The sequence below is a fragment of the Hyla sarda genome, chromosome 9 (assembly GCF_029499605.1).
Source record: "Hyla sarda isolate aHylSar1 chromosome 9, aHylSar1.hap1, whole genome shotgun sequence".
Classification (NCBI taxonomy): domain Eukaryota; kingdom Metazoa; phylum Chordata; class Amphibia; order Anura; family Hylidae; genus Hyla; species Hyla sarda.
In genome coordinates, this window is record NC_079197.1 from 167536717 (window position 1) to 167560269 (window position 23553).

General features: G+C 48.2%; 1 protein-coding gene across 2 annotated transcripts in view; it reads left to right on the forward strand.

Moving 5' to 3' along the window:
• PRRC2A (proline rich coiled-coil 2A) overlaps positions 1-23553 on the forward strand; it is an 85466-nt gene that overhangs the window by 39752 nt on the left and 22161 nt on the right. For both annotated transcript variants that reach the window (XM_056541040.1, XM_056541041.1), the window contains 15 exons: positions 31-215; positions 2842-2921; positions 3048-3187; positions 4444-4528; positions 4917-5139; positions 6410-6695; positions 6798-7027; positions 7837-8140; positions 9327-9528; positions 9636-11594; positions 13083-13294; positions 14116-14207; positions 14337-14448; positions 21267-21352; positions 21434-21595. In XM_056541040.1, the coding sequence (XP_056397015.1) occupies positions 31-215; positions 2842-2921; positions 3048-3187; positions 4444-4528; positions 4917-5139; positions 6410-6695; positions 6798-7027; positions 7837-8140; positions 9327-9528; positions 9636-11594; positions 13083-13294; positions 14116-14207; positions 14337-14448; positions 21267-21352; positions 21434-21595 (4358 nt within the window). The remainder of the gene's footprint in view (positions 1-30; positions 216-2841; positions 2922-3047; positions 3188-4443; positions 4529-4916; positions 5140-6409; positions 6696-6797; positions 7028-7836; positions 8141-9326; positions 9529-9635; positions 11595-13082; positions 13295-14115; positions 14208-14336; positions 14449-21266; positions 21353-21433; positions 21596-23553) is intronic.

Below are 23553 nucleotides of genomic sequence, written 5' to 3' on the forward strand. Positions count from 1 at the left end.
AACTTATTGTCCATACTTTCCATTCTCCAGATGTAACCAGCTGGAGGGACGGGGGTGGGAGGGGGGGGCTTGGTCCAGGCTCACTGGATGGTGAGAGCCGCGAGCCTCCCTCTGATGCGGCACACACCCCCAGCAGTGAGCCAGCCCTCCGGCCGGGGCTGCCTCCCCCTGCTCCCCAACAGTTCCCTCCATATCGGGGGATGCTTACACCATTTGTGAGTATCATTGGATATTGGAGTTCTTCTTGTCCCTGTAGTTTTCCAGTAGCCTTGGGTTTCCCTTCTGACAGATCAGACGTAAGAGGCACTGCACAACCCCTCTTTTTCTCTGGCATAGGGGGTGGAGAGACTCTGTTGCTTGTGAGTGGTGCAGTTGCTGAGGCAGTGTTTCCCAACCAGGGTGCCTCCAGATGTTGCAAAACTACAACTCCCAGCATGCAATAATTAGATGCAGAGTTATACAGCTCCCCTGATCACCCTACTACAAACTGTGAACCTCCAGCTGTTAGCTGTTGCAAAACTACAACTCCCAGCATGCCCGGACAGCCTTTGGCTGTCCGGGCATGCTGGGAGTTGTAGTTTTGCAACAGCTGGAGGCGCACTGGTTGGGAAACACTGTGCTGAGGCAACTGTGCTGTCGTGCAGCAGTCGTTCGCTTTCCCAAATGTCAGATCGGGAGGGAAGAAAAGCATGCTACAACACATTTAGTTAGTGTAGCTTTTCATTATATTAAGTGCATTCATTTGTTTCAATGCCGGACACAGTCCACTGTATAGAAGTCATTGGTGCACTAAACTTTAAAAAAAAGAAACGTATTAGGGTGCGTTAACACAGCCGTCTGTCCCCGTTTACCCCCTCCCCCCGTTTAGGTTCCGTTGTTGCTGCTTGTAAATGGATTACAATCGGTTGTAAAATAATCCCATTGATGTCAATGGGATTTTTTTTTACAATACTCTCACATCCGTTTGCACCCGTCTGCGCTCATTTCCGTTTTTTGTTACGGGAGAAAAGACGGTGCATGCAGTATTGTTTTTTTTCTCCTGTAAAAAAAAAAAAAACGGGAGAAAAAAACAGATGCAATAAATTTAACATTGAAGTCTATGGAAAAGGGATGAGCCTTTAATGTCATCCGTTTGCATCTGTGTTTTTTATCCTTTCTTTTTTGTTTGTTTATTAATTGAACAATAACGGATACAAATGGATAACATCCATTGCATCAGTTATTGTCCTTTATTTATTTATTTATTTATTTTTTTGACTGGAGAAGAACGCGACGGGTCTAGACGGCCGTGTGAACGCAGCCCCCATCTCACTCATTTAAAGTGCCGGCGGCCCGCATCTCACTCATTTAAAGTGCCGGCGGCCTGCATCTTACTCATTTAAAGTGCCGGCGGCCCGCATCTCACTCATTTAAAGTGCCGGCGGCCTGCATCTTACTCATTTAAAGTGCCGGCGGCCTGCATCTTACTCATTTAAAGTGCCGGCGGCCTGCATCTTACTCATTTAAAGTGCCGGCGGCCCGCATCTTACTCATTTAAAGTGCCGGCGGCCCGCATCTTACTCATTTAAAGTGCCGGCGGCCTGCATCTCACTCATTTAAAGTGCCGGCGGCCCGCATCTCACTCATTTAAAGTGCCGGCGGCCCGCATCTCACTCATTTAAAGTGCCGGCGGCCTGCATCTTACTCATTTAAAGCGCCGGCTGCCCCCATCTCAATCATTTAAAGCGCCGGCTGCCCCCATCTCACTCATTTAAAGCACCGGCTGCCCCCATCTCACTCATTTAAAGCGCCGGCTGCCCCCATCTCACTCATTTAAAGCGCCGGCTGCCCCCATCTCAATCATTTAAAGCACCGGCTGCTCCCATCTCACTCATTTAAAGCACCGGCTGCCCCCATCTCACTAATTTAAAGCAACTTGATCATTTCCAGCGTCACGGTCTAGGGAACAGTGGAAGGGGGGTGTTTTAGAGAAATATAGCAGTGCCTGGGGGTCACATATTAGTTCCTCAGGGGGGGGGGGGGAGGAATACAGTTAAATACCGTGGAACCGCCATAACTTACAAAAATACTGTGATATGCATTTTTGGTCATACCGCCCAGCACTAGTACTAGCGATAAAGAACATTTGTGGCGGCTCACTCTACTCCAGAACTACACTTACTATTTTGGTGCAGACTTTGCTATAAAGTAATGCTGAGAGATCGCAGCTTTAAAGGGGTACTCCGGTGGAAAACTGGTGCCAGATGGTTAAACAGATTTGTAAATTACTTCTATTAAAATATCTTAATACTTTTAATACTTGTCAGCTGCTGTATATTCCAGAGGAAATTATTTTCTTTTTGAATAATTTTTTCTGTCTGACCACAGTGCTCTCTGCTGCCACCTCTGTCCATGTCCGGAACTGTCCAGAGCAGGAGAAAACCCCCATAGCAAACATGCTGCTCTGGACAGTTCCTAAAATGGACAGAGGTGTCAGCAGAGAGCACTGTGGTCAGACAGAAAGGATTTCCTCTGATAAGTACTGGAAGGATTAAGATTTTTTAATAGAAGTTATTTACAAATCTGTTGAACTTTTTGGCACCAAAGTACACCATTAAAGCCGTAATGTAGCGAATGCCTCTCTGCACTGTAATGCAGGTTGTAACAAAGGATCAGAAGTAATATAGTTACTTAAATTAAATATAGTTACATAAAAATGACACTTTAGCTTTTATCTAGTTTTGGAGCTTCTTGCCCTCTGGTGTCCTGTATTAGAACAGTCTCCAAGCTGTAGAATGTATAGGAAATACTTCTATTGCTACTTCTACTCACCGCGGTGTTTCGTTTCTATTCCTCCCTTAGATGTATCCCCCGTACTTGCCCTTCCCTCCTCCGTATGGGCCACAAGGAGCCTTTCGTTTTCATGGCCCTGAAGCTCCCAGGTAATGCAACACTTTTTACTATTCTTTAGTTCCATACACTGTGATAGAGGCTTGCTGTTGTAATGTACTTGCTACACCTCAATGTTTTTAGGTCAAAGAAAAGTAAATTCCTGTCTCCTAATGCAGGTTCCCACGTCTGGCTCCTCCACGTACCTCGCAGAGTGCTCCTAGGATGCCTGAACCTGTGAGTCGCCCATCTATCTTGAAGCAAGATGATCTGAAAGAATTTGATGAACTAGATCAAGAAGCAGATGATGGATGGGCAGGTGATTGCATGAGAGACTGTGGCAAAGGCAACTTTCCCGTTGTTGTACACCCCCTCTTCCTTGCAGTAGTGTAGTTAAAGGGGTACTCCACTGGGGGGGGGGGGGGGGGGGGGGGGGAATTACGAACTGGTGGCAGAAAGTTAAACAGATTTGTAAATTACTTTTATTTAAAAATCTTAATCCTTCCAGTACTTATCAGTTGCTGTATACTACAGAGGAAGTTCTTTTCTTTTAGAATTTCCTTTCTGTCTGTCCGCAGTGCTCTCTGCTGACACCTCTGTCCATGTCAGGAACTGTCCAGAACAGGAGCAAATTCCCATAGAAAATCTCTCCTGCTCTGGACAGTTCCTAAAATGGACAGAGGTGTCAGCAGAGAGCACTGTGGTCAGACAGAAAAGAAATTAAAAAAAGAATAGAACTTCATGTGGAGCATACAGCAGCTAAGTACTGGAAGGATTAAGATTTTTTAATAGAAGTAATTTACAAATCTGTTTCCTATAGGATAGTGGTCTCCAACCTACGGACCTCCAGATGTTGCAAAACTACAACTCCCAGCATGCCCGGACAGCCCACGGCCTATTTTTTATTAGCTGATTTGATCTTTGTGTGGCTAATAAAGTTGTAGCTATCGGCCAAATGTTTCTCAGTGTAACCACGTGATGTGTGTCCCATAATTAAGATTTTGAAGGCCGCTCGACCGATCAAGCCTTGTGAAAACTTTGCGGATGAGCGCCACTCACAGAGATCAGCACACATTTACGGCTGAAAGTCGACTCATCTAAAAGGGCCCTAACTTTTTATGTTGTTGGGCTTCAAGCTCCTTTAAAGGAGTAGTCCAGTGCTGAAAAACGTATCCCCTATCCTAAGGATAGGGGATAAGTTTGAGATCGTGGGGGATCCGACCGCTGGAGCCCCTGTACGGGCCCCGGCTTGCTGGGCAGATAGCGGGTGTCGACAATCGCACGAAGCGGCGGCTGACACGCCCCCTCAATACACCGGTATGGCAGAGCCAGAGATTACCGAAGGCATCGCTCCGGCTTTGCCATAGAGTTGTATTGAGGGGGCGTGTCAGCCGCTGCTTCGTGCAGTGGTCAACACGCCCCCTTCTGTGGGCTGCCGGGGCCCCGTACAGGAGATCCTTAGGATAGGGGATACGTTTTTCAGCACTGGATATCTCCTTTAATTTCTTCTTTGCCTAACGTCCTTCCTCTTTGTTTCCCTTCTCTCCCTTCCAAAATAACTTCCCCTCCCCCTAGGAGCACATGAAGAGGTCGATTACACTGAAAAACTACAGTTCAGTGATGATGAGGATGGGAAGGACACAGACAGCGAAGAAAAAAGGTTGGTTAGTGAAAAGGCTAAATGGAATCTGTTTTATGCTGCTCAAATAACGGGCAGCATGAAACAGGGACGGGCTTCCTTATAACAACTGGCTAATTCACACTAAAATGCTGCAAAATGGTTTAAAAACAGATGAAAAAAGAGTCACTTTGGTCGTCCCAGACAGCATCTTCCCTCCCTGGGGGGCTCGATTCATAGATCTAAGCCCAGCAGAGTGGGGTGAACCAGCTAGGGCCACCCAGGTGACTCGAAGCCCTCTTTAAATGGTTGAAATAAGGAAGCCTGTCCCTGTTTCAGGCTGCCCATAGTTTTGGCAGTATGAATAATGGCACGTTCCACATTTTTGGTCTAGGATTTCTTTAATGAAAACCTGTCTTTATTTATCCAGGGAGAATCAGTCTCCCAGCACAGAAAAGACAGCTGCTCCTCAGGATGCTGTGGAGACCACAGATTCAAGGAAGGTCTCCCCTACTGAAGAGAAACCTCCTCAAGTCAAGGCAGCATGGTCAGAGGCGCCCCGGGCTACAGAACCTCTGCAGGCACCTGCTGCCGGTACTGCAACTGCTCAGAGGGCACCGACTGCACATCGGGGACCTACCCCGGAAAATAAGGTAGAGGAACACAGTGCTCCCTCAAGTTACAATATTAATTGGTTCCAGGACGACCATTGTATGTTGAGACCAGAACTCTATGGAAACCTGGTAATTGGTTCTGAAGCCCCAAAATGTCATCCAAAAATAGGAAAAATTGAGGATTAAAGAAAAATAAGTAGATAACTAATATAGATAATGCAAGTCCTTACATATAAAAGTAATATAGATCTGCTGGGAGCTGTAAATCACTGTCTATGTCAGTGTTTTCCAAGCAGGGAGCCTCCAGCTGTTGCAGAATTACAATTGCCAGCTCCCGATCTGACATTTGAGTAAGAGAACGACTGCTGCACAACAAACGGCACAGTTGCCTCAGCACAGTGTTTCCCAAGCAGGGTGCCTCCAGCTGTTGCAAAACTACAACTCCCAGCATGCCCAGACAGCCCCCAGATGTAGTTTTGCAACAGCTGGAGGCACCCTGCTTGAGAAATACTGGTCTATGTAGAGGACAGGATCTTCTTCAGGGTCCTGTACAGTACACACAGTCCTAAAAAGGGGTTAACGGTGCATTCATGAATGTCCCGTGCCCCTTAGCCGCATATGGGGAAACAGGTAGCGCCATGCTCCTGAACCCCCACCTGAAAAAAAGAGGAAACAAAAGGGAGTAAAGAATCTAACTAAACAGCCCTTACTAGAAAATAATTTAAAAAAAGACCAGGTCTGGGGAGCTCCCGCACCTGTGTCTGCCTCCTACTGACACTAGCTAAAACTGATTACCTCACTTCCTGTGGGCGGGATTATCCTGCCAGGGAGGAGCCGATTTTTTTTTTTCTTTCTAGTGTCAGCGCCTCTTAGTGGCAAGAGAATATACCCATCAGTATAGGTGTCCCCCAAAGAAGAGCAACTGAGAAAAGTTAAATGGAGCCGCCCTCACCTGGTCTGAAGGAGCAGCTAACTGTGACACAGGTGAAGAGTACAGAACATGTAATACCTCCCTGTACTGTAGGGGGCGTTACAGTACAGTGTCCATTCTGATTGGTCGGTTCTTCCAGCCATTGACACGTTTCGCAGATCTGGACTGTCTGTACATTGTATGTTGAGTCTGGTTTATAGTTACAATGGTCCAGAAAAGAACATTGTATGTTGAAACTATTGTATGTTGAGGCCATTGTAAGTGGAGGGATCACTGTATATTTGCTGTTTGCCCTGGAGCATCTGACAATTCAGATTTTGTCTGGACCGGTGTCCTAGGTAATAGGGCCTCAGACTTCATATCAATCTCTTTGTCCAGGAAAAGCCAGCGGCACCTTTAGCTGCACCCATGGAAGATGAGGACGAGGCATGGCGTCAGCGTAGAAAACAGTCGTCCTCTGAAATCTCTCAAGCGGTGGAGCGTGCAAGGAGAAGAAGAGAAGAGGAGGAACGCAGGATGGAAGAGGAGAGGAGAGCTGCTTGTGCAGAGAAGCTCAAACGCCTGGATATGAAGCGACGAACAGCCCCAGAAGAGGCAGAACAACCTGTGGCCAGTACAAGGAGTGGGGCCAGCGAGGGGACAGAGACTCCAGAACATTCTCCTGGTATGGCACAGTGTATGGAGAATATATATATATATTGACCAGATTGTATGTTTTGTGTATATTTATAATACATATCCTAATCTATGGTTTCTTTACCTGAAGTGGTGGAACCAGCTCCACCTGTAGAAGCTCCTCCAGAGCCCACTGTAACTCCACCTCAAACTCCTCCTGAAGTTCCTCAGGTTAAAGGAGAACAGAGCCCCCCACCCAGACAAGAGCCTAAACAAGAGCCAGCGCCAGCTGTGGGCCGGCCACAGACTACAGGGCCCCCCCAGGGAGGATACAGCAAGTTTCAGAAAAGTCTGCCTCCCCGTTTCCAGCGTCAGCAGCAGGTAATATGTAGCATGTGTGAGCAGTTATAATGAAATGTCTGCAGTGTTCGTAGAGGTGGGGACACAGCTCCCACCCCCTTTTTGGTTTGCTCTTTTTGCGTAGGCTTTCTACGGCTTTTTCACCAATAGATTAGCCTAGTGGGAAAGATTATATGTAGCCTCAGGTAACATGATTCCGAAGCTTTTTTATGTTTTTTTTTTATTTATTTATTTTTTTTTTTTTGCTATGCCCCATCTATCCTGAGATATCGGGGTTTTACTGACAGATTGACTATCTGCCCTTTTCCATGACTATTCAGATGGTCGGGGGCTTGGCTAAGGGGGGTGGTGGTAGCCTCATTCATGACCCCCTCTGAGCCAGGGCACCCAACCAGGGGCTATAAAATGGAACACATAGCTTGTGTTTTTTTTTTTTGTTTTTTTTTATAATTCCTACTATTGATCCTTTTTAAGCTATCAGATGTTAAAACCATTACAGCAGTGTTTTACTAACAGTTCGCCTCCAGCTGTTGCAAAACTACAACTCCCAGCGTGCCTGGACAGCCTTTGGCTGTCCAGGCACACTGGGAGTTGTAATTTTGCAACAGCTGGAGGCCCATTGTTTGCAAAACACTACACTGCAGAATATGAAAGGTTTGATGTTACAGCTTCACTATATCAAATAAACATGTCCTGTTATACCATATATCTGAACACTTGCAGTGTGCTGCTATAGTTTTCTTGTTCACTATAATATTGGACTGGTCAGGAAGTATATTCAACATTTTTTATTTTATTGCTATGACTTTTTTTTACTTATTTTGCTATAGGAGCAGCTAATGAAGCAGTGGCAGCAGAATAGGGAACCCACTCCTCCTTCCCCGGGTGGACCACCTTCCTCACAGGCTCTCGCAGCACCTTCAGCTCAGCCATCTCAGAAAGCCCTCTATGGTGGAGGATCCATGGGAAGGACAACACCTGTGCCTACCCCTCAACCACCACCTGCCCCTCTGCCACCACCTCATGTTAATTATGATCCTCGCTGGGTGATGGTGCCACCGTTCATTGATCCACGCATCATGCAGGGGAGGCCCATGGATTATTACCCCCCAGCTGCAGGCGTGCACCCTACAGGTGGGTGATGAAGGCTTTTTGGTTTGTCATTTGTCCCCTTACACCATGCCTAACATATTATCTGGATTCTTGAAGCCGGTGCCATTACAACTATTGCTGGGCAGTATGACCAAAAATGCATATCACAGTATTTTTGCAAGTTATGGCGGTTCCACAGTGTTTAGCGGCATCCTCCCGCACTAATCTGCTTCTCTAAACCTGCCCCCCCCCCCCCCCCCATTCATTTAAAGGCCGCAATGCTTTAAATGAACGAGTTGCAGGCCACTGACACTTTAAATGATTACGTTGCAGGCTGCCGGCGCTTGAAATGTACGAGTTGTGGGCCACATCGCTTGAAATGATTACGTTGCGAGCCGGAAGCTGTTACCTCCCCCTGCAAGCACTAAAAGCCAGGCTTTTAGCGCTTGCAGGAGGAGGTGACAGCTTCCGGCTCGCAACTTAATCATTTAAAGTGCCGGCGACCCGCAATTTGTTCATTTAAAGCACCGGCGGCCCGCAACTTAATCATTTAAAGTGCCGGCGACCCGCAACTTGTTCATTTAAAGCACCGGCGGCCCGCAACGTAATCATTTAAAACGCAGGCGGCCCGCAGCTTAATCATTTAAAACGCCGGCGGCCCGCAGCTTAATCATTTAAAACACGTTTAATCGTTTAAAGTGCCGGCGGGCTGCAACTGGTTCATTTAAAGCGTCGGCGGACAACAGGAGGACGAGATCATACAGAAAAAAAAATACTGGTATTCAGCATGAACCGGTATATCACCCAGCACTTATTACAACAATACTTTTTATAGTTTCCCTCTTTTGTGCTTTTAAAAAATTCTCACACCACTATGCCACCAGGGACCCCGACCAGGCTCACTTCTCAGCTCTGTGTTCAGTCTGTCACCTTGTAGATGACTGGCTTCTTAGACTATAATGCAGCCCGTCTTCTGCAATGAATGCTGAGCATTGAGTGAATCAAGTTTTCCTCAGCTTTACCCGTCTATCTAGTAATTGATGGAGATTTTGGCACTGAGACCACGAGCAGTCAAAACTAGTCACATGTCTGCATGACACATCAAATGTTTTTTTGTTTTTCATGACACTAACTTTTTAGATTACTGGTTTGGGCAAATCCTTTTTAATATTTTCCTTTCTAAGTAAGTGATTCAGAACGTTCTGCCTTGGTCTATGTTTTCTTCTAGGACTGATGTCCCGGGAGCGATCAGATAGTGGGGGTTCAGGGTCTGATGGATATGAGCGCCATGCACCACTGATCAGAGAACGAGGAACTCCTCCAGCAGACTCCAAACTAATCTGGGGTGGAGAGATGTACAACCCTCCAGATGCACGTCCGATGGCATCTCCTCTGAGGCAGAATACAGAAGAGGAGGAAAGGGATCTGAGGTGGGTACCACTTCAGTTATGGCCATGTATGACTTTGTTTTAGTTGTATTATGCTTCCTATATGATGCTGAAGATCCTCATTCTTGTTCTGTTGTCTTTCTTTTCAGAAGTGAAACTCCACCTGTTCGTCCTCTTGCTCCCCAGCAGTCTCAGCCTGCACCTTACTTGGGCAATTTTACTACTTATCAAGAAAATGTTGTTGGGCACCGGTATCCGGTAGATGAGCAGCGATCATGGCACCAGCAACGGAACCACCAGGCTGCCCAGCAGCCACACCCTGCTCCTTCCATCGAGCAGAGACGTTCAGATCCTTCTCCTGCTCAGCCTACTCCGGCGTCTGCTCCTTCCACACAGCCCCGTCGAGCAGATGATGAACCAGTTATACTCCGCAGAGAAGCAGCTGTTGCTCCTCCAGCTCCCGCATCCCTGCCAGATGCCTCTTCAAAAGTGGAAGTCGGTAGTGGACGACACAAGGAGGACAGGAAAGAAATGACCAAAGAGGAGACAAAACCTGAAAGACAAAGTGGCGGCAGGAATGAGTATCACAGACCACCTCGTCGTGAATCCAAGACTGAAACACGCTGGGGGCCCAGGCCTGGAGGTGGGGGCCGGAGACAGGAGGAAAATAATACAGTTACAGGCGGAGCGCCATCTCAGACATCTGGTCACAAACGTGCAGGTCCTATCAAGAGGAGTGTTAGAAAAGAGGAGTCTGCTGCCAGAGATCACCAGGACGGTAAGACGAGTCAGACACCGGTAACAGCAACAGAGGCTCTAAAGCCCAGACAGACCAATCATTCTAATAGAGAGGGAGAACAATCCACCGGGTCTCCTTCACGTAGAAGGAAGGAACCTGTAAGCATTGTCAATGCTCGAGGCTCCCCTGCACTTGTCTCATCATCTCGTGGACGTGGCAGAGGGGAATATTTCGCAAGGGGACGAGGTTTTCGCGGGGCATACAGTGGCCGTGGACGTGGTGGCAGAGGCCGGAGTCGTGAGTTTCGTGGTGGCTACAGGAGAGAAAGCCCCTTCTATAGAGAGGAGGCTGATACGATGGGTAAGCCGTTCCCAAATGCTGTTGAACGGGAACGTAATGCCAGTGAAACAAGAAGTGAAGGTTCAGAGTATGAAGAAGTTCCCAAAAGAAGACGGCAGCGTGGTTCTGAAACTGGAAGCGAAACGGAGCCGGTCAACTCTGAAAAAGAGGCAGCAAAGAATGGACTTTCCCTGCAGCAGCATCACCACAACCACCACCACCACACTGAATCTTCTACCGTTAATCCTCGACACCAAGAAAAGGGTCGGGACTCTGGTAGAGGGGGTCGTATTTTCACTCCTAGGGGAGTTCCCTCTAGAAGGGGAAGAGGAGGATCCTCTAGTGTACCGGTGTCCTGGAATCCACTCCCCAGGCAGCAGCCACTTGTATCGCACCCTCCTGCACAGCCACCAATTCAGCCTAACAAGTCTGAGAGGAAAAATGAGAAGTTGATGGTGCCAATGAGTCCCCCAATGCTCAATGATGAAAGGGTTCCTCCTCCACCCAGGAGAAGACGGCACGGGCGATCGCAGCAGCAGGACAAACCTCCACGCTTCCGGAGGCTGAAGCAGGAGAGGGAGAATGCTGCCCGAGCTGGAAATGGGGCTGGCATGCTGCCACCCCAGCAGCCCATACCCACAATCCAGGAACAGCACCAGCGTCCAGCACAGCCTGAGGAGGAGCGCATCATACCCAGACGGGGACCCAAGTCACCAGAGCCATGCAATGCCAACTCTGACCAGGCGAATGAGGAGTGGGAGACTGCATCTGAAAGCAGCGACTTCACAGAGAAAAAAGAAAAGGGCGGCATTCCTGTCCAAAATGGAGGATTAGTTGTTGGCCCCCCTGCTTCTACCGTAGGAAGAGACCAAAGAAAAGATCTGTCAAAGAGAAGCTTCTCCAGCCAAAGACCGGTCATGGAGAGACAAAACCGTCGACCCATGCATCCTGGTGGACAGAGATCTGGACGGGGTGGAGGAGGCGGCAGGTCTGGAGAGAAAAGAAGCTGGCCCTCTCCACGAAACAGAGGGTAAGTCCATGTGTTTTCAGCTGATGATTTTTAGTCACTTAAAGGGGTACTCAGCACGGGGGGGTCCTGCAGCTGGGACCCCCTCTATCTCTGTGCAACACCTGGCATTCCTTTAGAATGCTGGGTGTGGGAGGCGAGGGGGTCGTGATGTCATGGTCACGCCCCTTGTGATGTCATGCCATGCCCCTCAATGCAAGTCTATGGGAGGGGGCGTGTCCCCTCCATAGACTTGCATTGAGGGGGCGTGGTGTGACTTCACAAGGGGCGTGACCATGACATCACAACCCTTAAATGTTCCAAACGCAGGGGCAGTGAAGTACCCTAGCGGGGATTGTCCAGGAATAGAAAAAACTGAGGTTGGATGTGGTAATGCAGCTCCACTCCATTGAAGTAAAGATGTAATGCCGTGAACAAGTAGTGCTGTCTGCTCTGCACCAACGACCTCCAATGCACACCTGCGTAATCGGACCCGCCGGTCCCGCCTCGGCTTCACAAGAACAATCCAAGAAGAAAAGATGTCCGGCGCTAGGAAGTGCACTTAAAACTTGCTTTATTTGCTTGACAAGAGTCACAGTACAGGTAAGGAACGTCTGACGCGTTTCACACTCACGGGTGCTTAATTGTAGACATTAAGCACCTGTGAGTGCGAAACGCGTCGGACGTTCCTTACCTGTACTGTGTGTGACTCCTGTCAAGCAAATAAAGCAAGTTTTAAGTGCACTTCCTAGCGCCGGACATCTTTTCTTCTTGAAGATGTAATACCACACCCAACCTGAGAACTGAGGTGCTGCTGTTTTTTTTGGAAGAAATTAGCTCTGTTTTTCTATTCCTTAAAGGGGTACTCCGCCCCTAGACATCTTATCCCCTATCCAAAAGATAGCGGATAAGATGTCAGATCGCGGGGGTCCCGCTGCTGGGGACCCCCGGGATCTCTGCTGCAGCACCCACCTCAACGGCTTCCAGCAACGCTGGAGGCTTCGGAGCCCGACCACGCGAGCAGAAGAGCGTGACGTCACGACTCCGCCCCCTGTGACGTCGCGCCCCGCCCCCCAATGCAAGTCTATGGGAGGGGGCGTGACTGCTGTACCCCTTTAATAACCCTTTTGATTGCAGCATTATCCTAAAGGGGTGATGTAATCTGTAACATTTGACATATCCACATAGTAATCCAGCAAGGAAATTTTCTTCGCTGAATTCTCTGTGTGAACAAACCCTAAGAGCAGTGTATCCCAACCAGGGTGCCTCCAGATGTTGCAAAACTACAACTCCCAGCATGCCTGGACAGCCTTTGGCTGTCCAGGCATGCTGGGGGTTGTAGTTTTGCGACACCTGGAGGCACCCTGGTTGGGATACACTGTTTTAGAGGGTAGTGGGACTGTAAACCGCATAGCACAGCAAGCTACACAGTGTTTTTTGGTTGTGTCATAAATGCTGGAGATAGGATTACACCATGCTGTATAGGATTTATAGATTGTTGTTTAATTCCAGTGGCCGGATGAACGATGATCGTCCTCCTCCACCTGTACATCTGTCTCATCCACCTCCTAACACAAGCGCGGTCTATCGGGTGGACCGGGTGATTCACAGTGATCCTGCAGGTATACAACAGGCGCTCAGTGAACTAGGGCAACGACACGGCAAAGCCATAGCTGTCAAACAGAACGTGGAACTTCCAAGTGGCCGCGCTCAGTCAAGAACAGGTGAGTTTTCTTTCATATCTATTAAAGGGGTACTCCACTGGAAAAAAAAAAAATTTTTTACATTTTTTTTTTATTTAAAACAACTGGTACCAGAAAGTTAAACATATTTTTTAATTACTTCTTTTAAAAAAATCTTAATCCTTCCAGTACTTAGCTGCTGTATGATCCACAGGAAGTTCTTTTCGAATTTCCTTTCTGTCTGACCATAGTTCTCTCTGCTGACACCTCTGTCCATGTCAGGAACAGTCCAGAGCAGGATAGGTTTTCTATGGGGATTTGCTCCTTCTCAGGACAGTTCCTAAAATGGACAGAGGTGTCAGCAGAGAGCACTGTGGTCAGACAGAAAGGAAATCCAAAAAGAAAATAACATCCTCTGTAGTATACCGCAGCTGATAAGTACTGGAAGGATTAAGATTTTTTTATCAGCTGAGGATGTTGTTTTCTTTTAGGATTTCCTTTGTCTGACCACAGTGCTCTCTGCTGACACCTCTGTCCATTTTAGGAACTGTCCTGAGAAGGAGCAAATCCCCATAGAAAACCTATCATGCTCTGGACAGTTCCTGACATGGACAGAGGTGTCAGGGGAGAGCACTGTGGTCAGACAGAAAGGAAATTCAAAAAGAAAAGAACATACAGCAGCTAAGTACTGGAAGGATTAAGATTTTTTTTTTTTTAATAGAAGTAATTTACAAACCTGTTTAACTTTCTGGCACCAGTTCATTTAGAAAAAAATCTTTTCCAGCACAGAACCCCTTTAAGACTTATGGGATGATGTGACCTTGTATGTTCCTGCATAATTAATTGTTAAATTCATCTTACAGATTCTCTCCTCGCCGAGCGCGCTGAATCAGTTAGCAACAATTTTGCAGTTCCCGCACCAAAACGAAATATGCGGCCTCGACGAGCACGAGAGGTATGGTGACATGACTGTGTGGTGATGCATTGTAAATCATACCTAGCAGGTCTCCTGTCTGTCTATGGTCAGGTTCTTTGTAAATTTTTTCTTTTATTATTTATTGATTTATTTATTTATTATTTGTAGGATGTACCTCATGAAGGGATGTCCATGTCTGCCAAGGTGTGGACACAGCGCATCACTGGAGGCCATCAGTTAGCCTCACTTGGTTCAGGGGTCTGGAACAGAGAGCAGAGCAGTAAGTTAGCAGCTAATACACTTATCACAGAATGTTAGAAGTTACAAATATCTATAGAAATGGCGGCTCCCAGCTCACCTGGTCTACAGAAAATCTAATGAAGTGTCAAAAACTATCATGAGCACAGTATACCGCATGTAAATGGGGCTATACAAACCCCATTCACACGCTCTGAAGAAAAAATAAAATCTGCGTGGGCTTAAGTGCATTCTGTAGATTTTTAAAGGGAACCTGTCACCAAGTTTTACCCTAGAACACCGCTTGCTTTGTGCTTTGGGCCTTTAAAGGGGTACTCCAATGGAAAATATATAAATATATATTTTTTAAATCAACTGGTGCCAGAAAGTTAAACAGATTTGTAAATGACTTCTATTTAAAAATCTTGATCCATCCAGTACTTATCAGCTGCTCTACAGAGGAAGTTCTTTTCTGTCTGACCACAGTTCTCTCTGCTGACACCTCTGCCCATGTCAGAAACTGTCTGGAGTATGAGCAAATCCCCATAGCAAACCTCTCCTGCTCTGGACAGTTCCTGACATGGACAGATATGTCAGCAGAGACCACTGTGGTCAGACAGAAAAGAAATTCAAAAAGAAAAGAACTTCCTCTGTAGTAGTAGTAGTATACAGCAGCCGATGCTGGAAGGATTAAGATTTTTTAATAGAAGTAATTTACAAATCTGTTTAACTTTCTGGCACCAGTTGATTTAAAGCAAATGTTTCTCGGTTGCTCTTCATTGGGGACAGCTATACTGATGGGTATATGCTCTTGCCACTAGGAAAGAAGTCGGCTCCTCCCTGGCAGGATATACCCGCCCACTGGAAGTGAGGTAATCAGTTTTAGCTAGTGTCAGTAGGAGGCAGACCCAGGTGTGGGAGCTCCCCGGACCTGGTCCTTTTTTATTATTTTCTAGTAAGGTCTGTTTAGTTAGCTTTTTGCTCCCTTTTGTTTCCCTTTTTCAGGTGGGGGTTCAGGAGTATGGTGCTACCTGTTCCCCCATATGTGACCAAGGAGCACAGACATAGAGCATGTACTGTCAACCCCTTCTCGCCAACGGCCAGTACCTGGAGGTTGTACCCTGGGTCCGAGTCCCCCACTTGCCCCTGCTCGCCCCGCTATCTTAGCCTGGTATGATGCAGCGTGGCCATAAGCTGGTTGAAGACTTCAGGGTGAGTATATGAAGACCATGGGTGAGTATATCATCCCCTCCACCTGTCCGCCTGCCAGACTCACAGTTACGGCAGCCATTTCGGTCTCAGGGAACCAGCTGGCTTTTGCAGCAGCTCCCTGTACTTTCTGCGGCCACTGATTTTCTTTACTTCAGCTGGTAGGATCTCCTCCGGCGCTTGCTGGTCAGCGGGACCCATAATGGCAGCAGGTAGCTCCGCCCCCCTTTCTCCTTTTGCTCGGCGTGGGCGCGGTCTTGGGAGCGCCGGACAGGAAAACCCCAGTGCCTTGCTGCACCTCTCATGAATGGAGCTTAGCTCCGCCCCTAATCCCACAGCGAGCCCTCCAGGCTTAAGGCGCTGCAGTAGATGTTCCCACTACCAGGGATGTCAGAGGCTGTCTCCCTCCTCTGACTCCCTGGTTCCAGGCCATTTCTCCTCCAGCTCAGCAGAAGCCTGTCTAGCCGGGCACCGCTGTCATCCCCCCTGGCCTCAGAGCGGCAAGCGCTCTTACAGCACACTGCATCACCGCTCCTGTTTAGTTCGCGGCTCCCTGCGCTCACGGTCACCACTGGCTGTACACAGCTGCTGGCTTAGTGCAGCTGTGTGGGGACTTGCCGGGGCACGCGATTTGCTGCTTATGCACCAGTGGTGCTTTTCACAGCCTGCAGTTCCTCTCTTCTCCCGTCCTGATGGGCAAGGATCAGCGCAAATTGTCTTCCTCTGGTCTCTTTGACTAGAAAACGCCCTCTAGCGGCTGTTAATGGTATTGTTTTTTTTTTGTTGTTGCTCCCTCTGTGGCAGCTTATAACTATTACAGTTTTTTGCCCGTAATATCTGTTTTTATCAGATTAATATCTGCTGTATGCTTTTCTGGGACTGTACATGAGGTCCGTCTTTTTTTCCAGATAGCGCTATCGCCACAATGTTTTTTGCCCTATGCTTCTGCCATGCCTAATTCTGCAGAGTTATCACTTTTGTGAGGGAGCATATGCGAATGGCGGTTGCGGGCCTTTATGCAGTCCCTGGAGATTCAACCAGACTGCTGTCTGCACGGTTTCCAACGCAATTGTGTGTTTTAGCAGGATCCCTTGGGGCTACGTCCACCCAGTGCTTTGATCCGTTACCGTAGGGCGGCATTTCTTTGCTCCCAACCGGGCACTCTTGGGAAGTTCCCTTCCACGGGGGTACTGGGATCAGGAAGCTTGGCACGGTCAGTGCTTGAGTTTCGTCTCCACCTCCCCTTGTTTTCCCCTCCACTATGATGGAGCCTTCTCGCCTTTCAAGGTGAGGTACCTTGCTGGGCCTTTGCTGGGATTGATCGGAAGTGCTTTTCGGTGGCTCTGCTTTTGTGCTTACTGCTCACTATTGTAGCCTGGCTCTCCTCCTGTTTCTAGTTGTCTATTGCTGCTCATGCAGTTAGGGCATTTTCCTTTGTAGGAGGGGTTTATGCAGACGTGCATAGCTCAGCGCCAGCCAGTCTGCCATTGCTCTCTTCCTTCCATGGTGCAATATCCGGGAAGGGTGTGCTCATCCTTCCCTTTGTCAGTGTCGGTGTGTCCCCTTTTGCTTTTCCCTCCATTTCCATCCTGACGAGACGTTACTGGGAGTGCTCTGGTTCACTCCGACTACTGGGTCCAAGACCAAGTAATCCTGGTCTCCGAGACTGCTGAGGTGTACCTTTTATTCTCTGGGTCGGTCCTCCTGGTCCTTCGGGCCTTCATGATGATTGCGGTCCCGGGCACGTGTAGTGCCCCTGCCCAGGCTTCTCCACAATTCCATTGTGGTGCGGTTGTTCTGTACTGCTCTTCTTCTTGTCCCGACATAGCAGTATGTTTCCCAGAGTGTTTCGCGGTTGTTGGTTTTGCTCCCCCTTCACCTCCTGGTGTCTCGAGAGTCTCCAGTTCCATGTCGCCATTCCGTTTTTCCGGGTTACTCCTTATTTTCCTTTTCCCCCTTCAGGGTCCATTTACTCTGGATTTGGACGGCAAGTCTGCCTACCAGGTTGTTCCAGTAGGGCCACTTTTCGGCTGCAGCATGGCTATGGTTCTTCCCGCTGTTCAGACTCTTCTTCCCGGGTGCTCATGCTGTGCCCCTGGGACAGTGTTTTTTGGCGCCTACAGCTTTCCCGTTTGGATCTTCTGCACTATGCTTCTCCGGAGACTGTTCCCGTCTCTCTTTTCCAGAAGTTTCTGGTCTTCACCTTGACTGACTCGCCTTCGGCTCTCCCTGGCGTTTTCTCTCCAGGTTCTCTGGTTTCGGTTGGTCCTCTGTATGGTGCTCTTGTTGTTCCCTTTTCCTTTTTTGTTCCCAACCGGGCTCTCCCTCTGTCTTTTTCTGTGCTTCTTGGAGTTGGTTTCCTACCTCCTTCCAGGTTGGTTTGGCCCATCGGGTCTCTGCATCACCCCTTCTTGTCTCTCCATATGGACGTTGGTTTAGAGTCTCTTCTAAGGACAGTCCCTTCCTTGGTGTCCTAGTCCATCTCCATGGACAGTGGGACCTGCCGGACGCACAGTTCCAGGCCTCTGTTGCCTTTTAGCCCAGGGTCTCATCCATGAGTCTTACTGCCGGCTGTGGTTCAGTCTCCGGACTGACTCCCTTCCTCTAGTGGTTGTTCTTCCCACCCCAGGGACTGCTTTGGAACGTCCCATGGTCTCTGTGTCCCGCAATGAAGAGCGGCTGAGAAATGGAGATTTTTTTTTTGAGCTTACCATAAAATCTTTCTCGTAGCCTTCATTGGGGACACAGCACCCACCCATGTCTTCATTCTTGTCCGGATAGCTTTTTCCGGTTCTTGGTCGTTTTCCGGGATTCCTTTCTGGGGTCCTTCGGACTTGTCTCTTGGTTGGCTTCTCCTACGCTTTGTGACAAAACGGATTACCTCACTTCCAGTGGGCGTGTATCTCTTGCCAGGGAGGAGCCGACTTTTTTTTTTTTTCTAGTGTCAGTGCCTCCTAGTGGCAAGAGCATATACCCATCAGTATAGGTGTCCCCCAATGAAGGCTACAAGAAAGAGATTTTATGGGGAGTACAAAAAATCTTCCTTTTTCTACCGGAGTACCCCTTTAAATAGTCCTTCCTACATAGCAGGACATTGGTGCAGCATATTCACCTTTCTTACTAGGCCAAAGCAATGACTGCTTTGGTCATGTGTTGAGCCTAGTGAAGACAGATGACAGAAGCAGAGAGAACCCAGCACTCCAAACTTCAGCACATTACAGGAGGGTAAAACAGTTTCAAAAGTAAAGTATTTTGACCATACAGTAAAGCAGGGGTCCTCAAACTTTTTAAACGGGGGGCCAGTTCACGTGAACAAATTCCTATGCACACATATATCTTATTAGTGGACTACCACTTTAAGTACGCAGCACAGTTCCCCCCACATTAGGTTGTAGTTCCCACACATTAGGGTTGGCAGTACAGTTCCCCTACAATAGGTGCCGTACAATTCCCCCACATTAGGTGCAGTACAGTTCCCCCAAATTAGGTGCAGTATAGCTCCCCACATTAGGTGCAGTATGTTCCCCCAAATTAGGTGCAGTATAGCTTCCCACATTAGGTGCAGTATAGTCCCCCACATTAGGTGCAGTATAGTCCCCCACATTAGGTGCAGTATAGTCCCCCACATTAGGTGCAGTATAGTCCCCCACATTAGGTGCAGTATAGTCCCCCCCACATTAGGTGCAGTATAGTCCCCCCCACATTAGGTGCAGTATAGTCCCCCCCACATTAGGTGCAGTATAGTCCCCCCCACATTAGGTGCAGTATAGTCCCCCCCCCCCCACATTAGGTGCAGTATAGTCCCCCCCCCCCCCAACATTAGGTGCAGTATAGTCCCCCCCCCCCCAACATTAGGTGCAGTATAGTCCCCCCAACATTAGGTGCAGTGTAGTCCCCCCCACATTAGGTGCAGTGTAGTCCCCCCCCCCCAACATTAGGTGCAGTATAGTCCCCCCCCAACATTAGGTGCAGTATAGTCGTCGTCCCCCCCACATTAGGTGCAGTATAGTGTGTCCCCCCCCCACCACATTAGGTGCAGTATAGTGTCCCCCCCCCCCACCACATTAGGTGCAGTATAGTGTCCCGTCCCCCCCACATTAGGTGCAGTATAGTGTCCCCCCCCACATTAGGTGCAGTATAGTGTCCCCCCCACATTAGGTGCAGTATAGTGTCCCCCCCCCCCACATTAGGTGCAGTATAGTGTCCCCCCCCCCACATTAGGTGCAGTATAGTGTGTGTCCCGTCCCCCCCACATTAGGTGCAGTATAGTCTCCCCCCCCCCCGCCCCCCCACATTAGGTGCAGTATAGTCGTCCCCCCACATTAGGTGCAGTATAGTCGCGCCCCCCCCCCCCACATTAGGTGCAGTATAGTCCCCCCCCACATTAGGTGCAGTATAGTCCCCCCCACATTAGGTGCAGTATATTCCCCCACAGACATACAGCCTCCAGCCAGTGTATGGCTGGAGGCTGTATGCCTGTGTTCTGCCCCACTTCAGTGCTCCGACCACCGCTCCTCCGGTCCGGACATAGCAGTAAGTCTCGGGATCGAAGGAGCGGGGTGGTCGGAGCACCGAAGCCGACGTGCCGCTGGTAACACTTACCTAGCTGGCCAGCGCACGTCCTCATCGCTGCCCCGCTCCTCCGCGCCCCGTTCGGTTTTTAAAGTAAACGCGGGGTCTCCGAGAGCGCATCCCTGTGTCCCGAAAACATCTTTTGGGACACAGGGATGTCCCAGGCAGCGGCGGGACGGATAAATGTCCTCGGCGGGCCGCATGTGGCCCGCGGGCCGTAGTTTGAGGACCCCTGCAGTAAAGTATGCTTGACGTGTATCGTAGTTAACAGTTTTACACCCCCCTTATCATATGCTGGATTCTCACTGCTTAAAGGGTTATTCTCGTGAAATTATTTTTTTCGTATCAACTGATTCCAGAATGTGGAACAGATTTGTAAATTACTTTGATTAAAAAAATCTTAATCCTACCAGTACTTATCAGCTGCTGAAGTTGAGTTGTTCTTTTCTGGCTGACAACGGTGCCCTCTGCTTACACCTGTCTGTCTGTCTCTAGTACTTTTCAGAGTAGCAGCAAATTCCCGTAGCAAACCTCTCCTGCTCTGGACAGTTCCTGAGACAGACAGAGGTGTCAGCAGAGAGCACTGTTATTAGACAGAAAAGAACAACTCAACTTTAGCAGCTGATAACTACTGGAAGGATTAAGATGTTTTAATAGAAGTAATTTACAAATCTGTTTAACTTTCTGGAGCCAGTTGATATGAAAAAAATTGTTTTTCACTGGAATATCCCTTTAATACAAGTGTTTCAGCCTGGAGAGTCCCAAGGCCAGTGTTTCCCAAGCATTGTGCCTCCCGCTGTTGCAAACTACAACTCCCAGCATTCTTGTTGTAAACCATTATCAGATGGTTGGTTTTTCAGACATGGTATTTGTGAGGGACACGAGCCGTGGATGTGATTTCCTTCTGCTTTTATCTTTTTCAGCCTATAGTTGACAATATACTTGTTTCTGCTCTAGATGACATTATAGACTTTTCCCCAGGATGTCCTCTCCTCTAACGTCTTCTTTTTGTGTTTGTTCTTTGTTGGTTCTGTTTGTGTATCACCGTTTTCTTTCCTTTGGTATAACACCCAATGTCAGAAGATAGAGGTAAGCTCCGCTCCTCTTACCCAATGGATTCCTGGATGGACCCTCTGCATTCTTACGAGGACACCATTCATACTGAGGCAAGTAGAAATGTGTTTGTCAGTCTGTAGTGAAGGCCGCGGGGCTGTTAATGGCTGACAGTGGATTAATGTGAATCCTAGATGAGTCAGTCGGACAGCGGAGTGGATCTAAGCAGTGATTCCCAGCTCTCCTCCAGCAGCTGTAGTCAGCGTAGCTCCCCTGATGGAGGAATGAAGCCTGAAGGAGGCAAGAGATCAGGAAGGTCTGGGACTACAGGTCAACCACAGCATGGACGAATTCCGGTAAGTAGTAGGAATCCTCAGCTTCTTTATGGTCGCTTTGTTGTCTTGCTCTACGTTTCCTTACACCATTATAAAGAAGTAGAACTAAAAGTGACGTAAAATCCAACTTTTTTGATACAAAGTAAAATCCACCAGGAGAAAAAAAGTGCATTCCCCAAAAATGAATTTGTTAAAAATAGGATATTTCACAGTTTTATACATATTCAATATTAGAATATAAAGAAAAGATTGTTCTATGGCAGACACAGGAACCTATATATATACACTTGTATATCCAAATGGTACTGACCCAAAAAAATTTATGCATATAAGCATGCAATCCCTACGTGTTTCTGTCCTCATGTGGTAAGTTTATACACGTGGACATCCTCAGGGGAGCCAGTGTACACATAGTCTGTGCTTAAAGGGGTACTCCGGGGGAAAGCTTTTTATTTTATTTTTTTTAAATCAACTGGTGCCAGAAAGTTAAACAGATTTGTAAATTGCTTCTATTAAAAAAATATTAATCCTTCCAGTACTTATTAGCTGCTGAATACTACAGAAGAAATTCTTTTCTTTTTGGACACACAGTGCTCTCTGCTGGCATCACGAGCACAGTGCTCTCTACTGACATATCTGTCCATTTTAAGAACTGTCCAGAGTAGGAGAAAATCCCCATAGAAAATGTATGCTGCTCTGGACAGTTCTGAAAATGGACAGAGATGTCAGCAGAGAGCACTGTGGTCGTGATGTCAGCAGAGAGCACTGTGTTCCAAAAAGAAAATAGTTTCCTCTGTAGTATTCAGCAGCTAATAAGTACTGGAAGCATTAAGATTTTCTCTATCGGCTCCATTGGGGGACACAGACCTTGGGTATATGCTGTTGTTGCTAGGAGACTTGACACTATGAAAACGAAAAAGTCGGCTCCTCCCAGCAGGATATACCCGCCTACAGAGCCTGAGATAATCAGTTTAAGCTTAGTGTCTGCAGTAGATGGACACTGGTCTGAGGTTCTCCCCAGACCTGGTCTAACTTTTTTATTTTTCTAGATTAGGGATGTTTAGTTTATTTCCTTTTATTTTCCTGTTTTCAAGTGGGGACTCAGGAACATAGTGTTCACTGTTTCCCCATTTGCGATTGAGGGGGCACAGACATCGCGGATGTACTGTCAACCCCCTCTCGCCAACGACCAGTGCCTGGGGTTGTACCTCATGGGTCTGGGTCCCCCACCTTTCCCTACTCGTCTTGCTTCTCAAGCCCGGCATGATGCAGGTGACAAAAGCTGGCTGAAGACTTCGTGACTGAAGACTTCATTAGGTAAGTTCTTCAGACTAAGGTGAGTATAGTTCCCCTTTTTTCCTTAGGTGCCAGATTCTCAACAGCTGTAGACCCCAAGTTTGTGGCCCACCTTTTTTGTATGGGGGCTAATGGGACTGACCAGGAGGATTTTTTCCCTCCTCTTTGCCTTCTATGGGGGAAAGTTTTATTATGGGGTGAGCAGTGGCACACATATGTGTGGGCAGGTGTGTGTTTGGTGCACTGTATAACGCGGCTGCTTCTGCAGCCGCGGCATGTCTCTCATTACTGCGGGCGCTCCTCCAGCCTGGCCACACAGCGCCGTTTTTACTTTCACTTTGGCAGTGTAACTGCCGACTGTGTTCGCCCGCTCCGTTCTCCCGAGGCGCATATGCATGTGCGCTCGGGGCTGGGAGCGGGCGCCATCATGGATCGGGCTATTATTATTTTGGCGGTCTGGTGCGCTTTAGCTCCGCCTACCCAGGAATGCAGAAGCTTTTCAGGAGGGCGCGAATACTCTCCAATCAGCGCTGTGTGTACGCAGGGTGTTGCAGGGCCATTCAACAGTGCCCTTGTTACTAGCACGCCCCCTCTGGCCATTGGTCCAGCGTTTGCTCTCTTTTCTCCCTCTCTTTGCCGGAGTTCTTCTCACAGCAGCAGCCTGAAGGACACAGATTTGGGTG